Consider the following 7,076-nt stretch of genomic DNA (forward strand, 5'->3'; position numbering starts at 1 on the left):
CAGCTCTGCTCCCGACTTGGTTAAACGAACTCCTGATAATGACAAATGAACCCACTGATGAGCTCAAGTACTGATTATCTGGAGGGGAGCCCTCCGCAGTCTCATGCACAGGACAGTCTTAGTACAGATCCCAGTTCAGTCCTTCTCGGAAGCAGCTGGGTCCTACGTCCTCCAGACGTGGGCTCACTGCCTTCTTCCCATCCAGACCCCGATGGACTAGTCTCTCGTGGCGTGAGAGTCCCGTCCTGACATCTTCAGCCAGGTCCCGGAAAAACCCACCTCATTGTTTGAACCAAATAAACAAAACAATCCGGAAGCCCCTTGTGGTTCTCACTGTTCGTTTTTAATCACGTTGGTTGATACAATATTGATCTGTACAAAGTTGTTTAAAAATATACAAATTGTACATTGGCTGCCCCCCTGCGAGGGAGGGCGCGCGTGTGTGTGTGGGGTGGCGCCGTGTTGTTCCGTGGGAGGAGGTAAGGGTGCGTTGTGCTGCGACGAAACCAGCGGAGATCGCTGATTAAAAGTCCACACAGGGACACTGGGAAAGGGACGAGCTGCCGGTGGAGGAGGGGAAACACGCAGAATGGATTTTTATCTCAGGTTGGCAAACAGCAGTTTTAAGGGACAGATTTCCTCTGATTTGGCATTCAGTTTGCCTGCAGGCTTATTTATGCTTTGTAATGGACTGACTATGTCTGTACAGGACACAGTTGCCCTCTAGTGGTTGGGACGGGAGCTGCTCTACTGTGTGTCATGGGCCCTATAATGCTGAGAGAGAATGGGGATTCTCCTCTAGCTCCAGGCATTTGGCTTTTATGAGGGGAGGGACTCAGTTATAACCCGCGACATTCCAGCTGGGCTGTAACTTCCCCTCCACAAATTCAGGGGAGGGATTTAAGAGCATAATGAAAGCCGACGGGACTTGGGCTCTTCCGGCGCTTTTGAAACTCTCCCCCTTCTATGTTTGGCTCAGGCTGGGTGAACACCTGCCCCTCGGCAGGGAAAGGGCAAATTCTCCCAGCTCTACCGCGGGGAAGGGAGTGGCCATGGGGCGCTCGTGACATGCAAGGGCGGAGTGGGACGCTCAGGGCAGGGGACCTGGCAGCTCCTGACTCACACGTGCTGAGATCAAAATCCAGATGGGCCGCTGCAGACAGAGATGGAGGGGGAGGGGGCAGACGGACTCTATTGGGGGGGATTCGTCCCCAGGTGGCCCAGTCTCCCCCCTGGAGTCAGCGTCCTGCAGGGGGTAGTGTGGGGCCGGGGGACGTTGGCTGCGGTCAGATCCATATAAAAAGGCGTTATCGTTAGAGTCTGGTGGCGTTCTTCACCCCGGTGCGGCCGCGGGCCCGTCATTCCCACCCCTGAGCCCCCGGTGGGGTGGCACGGGTGCGACCCGGGCGGGGCCTGGCCTTGTGTGTCAGGCAGGCTGGGGACGCCCACAGAGAGGCAGCTAATCGTCATCATCGTCATCATCATCGTCATCATCGTCGTCGTCGTCATCCTCTGTGTTGATCTCCCCCTCCAGCACGTCCTCGAGCCAGTCCTCCAGCTCCTCCGTGGATGGCAGGTCCTCCTCATTGTCCATCTGCATCCAGATGCTGTCAGCCTGAGGGAAGGGGGGAGCGGTGAGTTGCGGGGGAGGGAAGGAGTGGGGGGGAGGGCAGGAGGCCAGAGACAGGGTCACCCCCGGTGCTGGATCCAGCATGGCCAGGCTCTCTGTGTGACGAGCGGCGCAGGTCTCGGATCCCAGTGTTCGTACTGTTCAGCTGCCCCACCCCCATTGCTACTAAGGATCAGGCCCTGGCCTGAGCGATCCTGGTCCCTGCGAGCCTCAAGGCTGGAGCAAGCTGACCGGGCGCCGGGGGAAGCTGGCCTGGGGCAGCTCTGGGCATAAACCGGGGCCTCCAGACCTGGCCCATAATTCATTCAGGCTCCAGGCTGGATCTCTGTGGCCCAGTGCGCTCCGCAGGGCACAGAGATCAGCAGCTGCACAGAGGAGGCCGGGATGCTAAGTCTGTGGAGCCAGTGTTGGGGCATTTCTGACACAGACCAATCCGTGCAGAACACACAGGACCAAAGCATGTTGGAAGCGTGTCCCCGAGCTGGGCTACAGCCGTGCTGATTTCCCCATGGCTCCGGTACACGTTTGAAACACAGGCTGCGGGGAGGCGGGGCACTGGGCTCCCTCGACCCAGCAGGGGTCACATCCCCAGGGACTGCAGAGAGACTGACTCCCAGCCAGACTGGCCCCGACACACGGGCGGCCCCTGCGTGTCTGTATACTCACATCTGTGACGTTGACCACACCAATCTGGGGCTGGGACAGGTCGATATCGAACGTCTTCTCCCAGTATGGGATCAGCTGGAGCGGGAGAAGAAGAGCAAAGGTGCATGAGCGCTGCAACAAAGCCATGCCTGCTCTGCACCATGGCACCCGCCACCTGAGCTAACGGAGACTCCCCATTAGTTGTTAGCACAATAGGGCTTATGATGCACCATCAAACTGTTCAGGTTTCATCCAGCAGAGGGCAGCGGTGACACACACCCCTATTCATTTTATTCCACATTCTAAAAGCACCATCTGCACCCAGACACTGACCGGCTTGGCATGGCCTCAAGGCCTAATGTGAGAACGTTGGGCCCCAGGACGGAGCCTCCCTTGGGACCGGCAAAGGCAAGTAGATGAAATAAGAAAGGGGATTTGTTATGGAGGCTGCCAGGCACAGACAGACCCTGTGGTTCCCTGCGGCTCCAGCTCCCAGCCTGTGCTGCCCAGTGCCATTTCCAGAGTGGGCTGAGCACACTGGACTGCCCCCCAGCTAGCCTTCCCGCCCCCAAGGCAGAGCCACCCCGAAGGGCAGGAGGTGGACTTGGGAACAGCGGCTCTCTCGGGAGGGTCTGCTGGCAAAGAACAGCTCTGTGGAGCATAACACAGTCCACTATCACCTGTGAAATAGGATCTATCTATCTATCTATCTATCTATTCCCATATACCCCCTCGATCTATCTATCTCTCTATCCCCAGACACACCCATCTCTCTGTCACTCTCCATCTATCCATTCACTGCCCAAAACGTTGTTAATCCAGAGTTAAGGTTTCCCATTGTTGCTTTTTGCCCTTTCAAAACATCAAGTTCTGCTCCATTTAATCCACCGAAAAACCAGGAAACGCAGAGTTAACACCAGCCCTGCCCCACAACCTTAACTGTGCCTCCTGGACCGGGCAAGAGCCCCTGGGATGCCCTGTCAGCGTGTCTCAGACAGGGCTGCCCTGTGACAAGCAGATGGGAGGAATGACTAAGTACATGTGCTATTTTTATGTGGCCCGGCGAATCCCACAGCCCTGGACTCTCTCATTGGTCTGTGTGCACCCAGGGCCGGCTCCAGGCACCAGCTTACCAAGCAGGTGCTTGGGGCGGCCACTTCCGAGAGGGGTGGCACGTCCAGCTGTTCGGCGGCAATTCGGCGGACTGTCCCACACTCCTGCTCGGAGCGAAGGACCTCCCGCCGAATTGCCGCCGCAGATCGCGATCGCGGCTTTTTTTTGTTTGTTTGTTTTTTTGTTTGGCTGCTTGGGGCGGCCAAAACCCTGGAGCCGGCCCTGTGTGCACCACAACTGACCCTCTCTGTGTTAGGGCTGAACATACGAACGGCCACACTGGGTCAGACCAAAGGTCCATCTAACGCAGTATGCTGTCTTCCGACAGTGGCCAGTGCCTGGTGCCCCAGATAGTGGCCTGGGATGGCTGGATTGGCTGGGGGAGGGACACCTGGAGCGGCTGGGCCAGGGACAGCAGGACTGGCTGGGGGAGGGATACCTGGAGCGGCTGGGCCAGGGACAGCAGGACTGGCTGGGGGAGGGATACCTGGAGCGGCTGGGCCAGGGACAGCAGGACTGACTGGGGGACGGACACTAGGATTGGCTGGGCCAGGGACAGCTGGTTTGATGGGGGAAGGTCGCCACAGCTCAGGCTGTGATATGTGGAAAGGGGCATCTGCACCCAGTGGGACCCCTCGTTTCTGGGCTGAGCTCTGTGGGAGTACAGCAGCACAATGGGGTGTTCCTGCTGTGGAGCTCTGGGGCAGAGGTGACAGGTCCCTACCAGGCACAGGGAAGTGCAGGGGATTTTCCCCGAGGGATCCTTGGGACAAGGATCAGGGGGCGGTAACGTCTGGCAGCTCTGACGGTGTTGGCTGGGCAGCACCCAGGCGCAGCCAGCTGCAGTTCACCAAGTCTGCCCTGAATGGGACTTTTACCTTAGTGAGGACAAGGTCTGACCATTTCTTCTACTCTGTGTCCCCACCGAGCCCCAAAGCACCCGGGATGAGAGAACACGACCGCGTCTGCCAGGGGTAGGGAGGGGCATCACTCAGCTCTGGCTGGCGGGGCTGGCATGTACCTTAATGCAGTATTTCCTGGCTGTCACAGAAGAGGTGCCGTGCAGTCAGTATTCTGGAAAGGCGCGAGGCCCTGCCAGCCAGCCAGAACTGTGCATTAACAATGCTTAGAGGCAGGAAGTCTGTCTGTTTATCTATCTATTGTGACGCTGGCAAACCAGGTGCCAGCTCATGACAACGTCCCCCCTGCCAAATACCCAGCTTGAATCAGTCTGGCTCACCTGTGTGTTAGTATTGTTAAAATGGGATTAGAAGAATGTGTTTAGTGTTTAGACGTTATTGAATGCTGGTGAGATGCTGCCAGCATTAATCTCCCTTATAACATCTGTATCCTACATTATAAGATAATATCTGAGCGGTGGTATTGTGAGCCTCTGTGACTGTGTAAATCACCAGACAGGAGAGAGACATGAACTAGTGTGATGTGCTGATCTGCAGCAGAAGGTGTCACGTTCTGCCCAACAGGAAAGGTCCATCGACACCAGATTGTGGGACGTTAAAGAGGACAAAAGACGTTGGTTGTCTCCCCCCGTGAAGACGAGTCATGCAAGTGGATTCCTCCCAGAGTTTTCAGCTAAGGGATCAAAGCCCCTAACAAGAAGGAACTGGATCTCTGTGGGGCTCAGACTCTGGGTGGGCAAGGTGTTCTAGGCATAAGCAAGAGATCCCCAGCTGCTTAGCCCTGAAGGACGTATAGAGCTTGCTTATGATAGAAGCTTCTATTACCTTTGACAATTAAGATTGTAACTCATTTGTGTATCTTTGCTCACCTGGATTAACCCTGTAAATATCTCTCGTTTCCTTTTCCTGTTTAATATATATCTTCATATTGTTTATTATTGGATTGGCAACAATGCTACAAGCGTTGTCTTTGGTGTGAGATCTAAGGTGCAAGTCACCTGGGGCAAGTGACTGGCCCTTTGGGACTGGGCATAACCTGACTATTGCTGTGATTCTTGGTGCAAGGGACCAGCTACCATAGAGGTAAGCTCACCTGGCTGGTGAGGTAGATCTGGGTGTGTGACTCCGTGTGAAAACAGTGCGTGAGGAGTTCCCACTCGATAACTGCCCTGAGGCCGGTGCTCCGTTGCAGGCAGAACTTACACAACCCTTCTCCTCACAGTACCGGTGATTTTGTTACAGCTCTGAGGCCGAGTTCATCCCTGGGGTAAGGGCGCTGGAGTCCATGCCATTACACCAGGGCTGGATCTGGCCCTTCCTCTTTACCCTCCTGCCCTGTGGCCCCGCCCGTGGCTGCGACCTGGTCTGGGGAGGCCGGAGTAGGCAAGATCCAGCTGCCTTACGGCAGGGTCCCCTGGCGGGGTGTTCCGTTCCTGGGCAGACAGGCCCTCGGAAAGGTGGGGGAGGGTCTCTCGCTGATTCCACCCTCAGCCTGCAGCTACGCGATCCCTCACGCTGGCCACCAGCGAGCCCCTGACTCCGGACCGTGGCTCTGGAACGCGTGAGCGCCACCTACCAGGGGAAAGTCCTCCGGGTCGATCCAGATGATGCTCAGGTCGGGATTGTCCGTATTGTCCTGGGCAACATCCTTCAGGATCTCCAGGAACTCGTAACCGTCTGCGCCCGGAGAGAGCAGGTGGGTGAGAGACCAGGACAAGGGCAAGCGGCCACTGCCCCAGGGAGTGGCCGCTGAGCTGAACACTGTGAGCTCCAGGGGAGAAAGGCCACCTCCCCGCCCAACCTCCCTCTCACCTGCCGCCCCACGCTGCATGCCAAGCGCCCCAGCCTGAACCCCCTCTCCCTACACAGTAACACCCCCAACACTCCCTCCCACGCACCCTGCTCCGGCTCCTGCCTCCTCCTCCCCCAACAGCTGAGCATCCCAGCTCAGAGGCAGGTTGGGGAGGAGCAGGAGGGGGCCGTGCCCGCCCTGCAATGAATCAGACACAGCCTGATCCCCACCGGCTGCCGCTCCTTTGCCACCTTCATGTGTCTATTTCACCTGCCCGACCTTCAGCCCCACCTGCTCCCGCTGCCCCCTCCCCCTGCCGTGCGCCCTTCCCAGCAGCCAGACTTCTGCATCCCGCCCGGCCCCATAATGGAGCTGTGCCCTTCAGAGCATAGAGGGCCCCTCCTGGGACCGTCAAGCACCCCTCATTGGAGGATGCTGCACCCCGGCCCATAGCGTGTCCCCCTGGGGTGGTGCAGTGCCCCTGGCGCTCTGCTCAGCCGCTCTGGGTCTCTGCGCAGTGATCAGCGGCAGCTCTTACCAGGGTCGTCCTCCTCTGCAAAGGCCACAATGTGGATTCCGTCCATGTCATCTTCCTGGGGAGTGGAGCAGAGAGAGTCACCGGTCACCAGGTGCATCCACCTTCCTGTTATGTGGGGGTGTCAGACCCCTCTCCCCCCCGTGCAAATAGGGAGGAGTGGGGTGCAGAGTATGTTCGGGTCAGAGGATCAGCTGGGAGATGGACAGGTCTGCACACTCACCACAGCCCCACTCGCACGTGAAGGCAGGTGTACATACGCCATTCACACCCCCATTCACACCCATCAGTGCCCCAGTGCAAACCCTAGTGCAAGCTCCCCCATTCACACCCCTATGCACACTCATCAATGCCCTGATGCAAACCCTAGTGCAAGCTCACACCCCCATTCACACACCCCTGCACACTCATCAGTGCCCCAATGCAAACCCTAGTGCAAGC

The 7,076-nt window shown here is 57.5% G+C and overlaps 1 protein-coding gene across 1 annotated transcript in view; it reads right to left on the reverse strand.

The window, feature by feature from the left end:
• Positions 1 to 313: 313 nt before the first annotated feature.
• CASQ1 (calsequestrin 1) overlaps positions 314 to 7,076 on the reverse strand; it is a 29,915-nt gene continuing 23,152 nt past the window's right edge. The window contains exons 8-11 of the mRNA XM_026657998.1: positions 6,639 to 6,693; positions 5,885 to 5,985; positions 2,297 to 2,371; positions 314 to 1,615 (exon numbers count right to left, since the gene is read on the reverse strand). Of these exons, the coding sequence (XP_026513783.1) occupies positions 1,460 to 1,615; positions 2,297 to 2,371; positions 5,885 to 5,985; positions 6,639 to 6,693 (387 nt within the window). The 3' untranslated portion in view covers positions 314 to 1,459. The remainder of the gene's footprint in view (positions 1,616 to 2,296; positions 2,372 to 5,884; positions 5,986 to 6,638; positions 6,694 to 7,076) is intronic.

This window comes from Terrapene carolina, unplaced genomic scaffold, assembly GCF_002925995.2.
Source record: "Terrapene carolina triunguis isolate 2854851 unplaced genomic scaffold, T_m_triunguis-2.0 Scaffold378, whole genome shotgun sequence".
Classification (NCBI taxonomy): domain Eukaryota; kingdom Metazoa; phylum Chordata; order Testudines; family Emydidae; genus Terrapene; species Terrapene triunguis.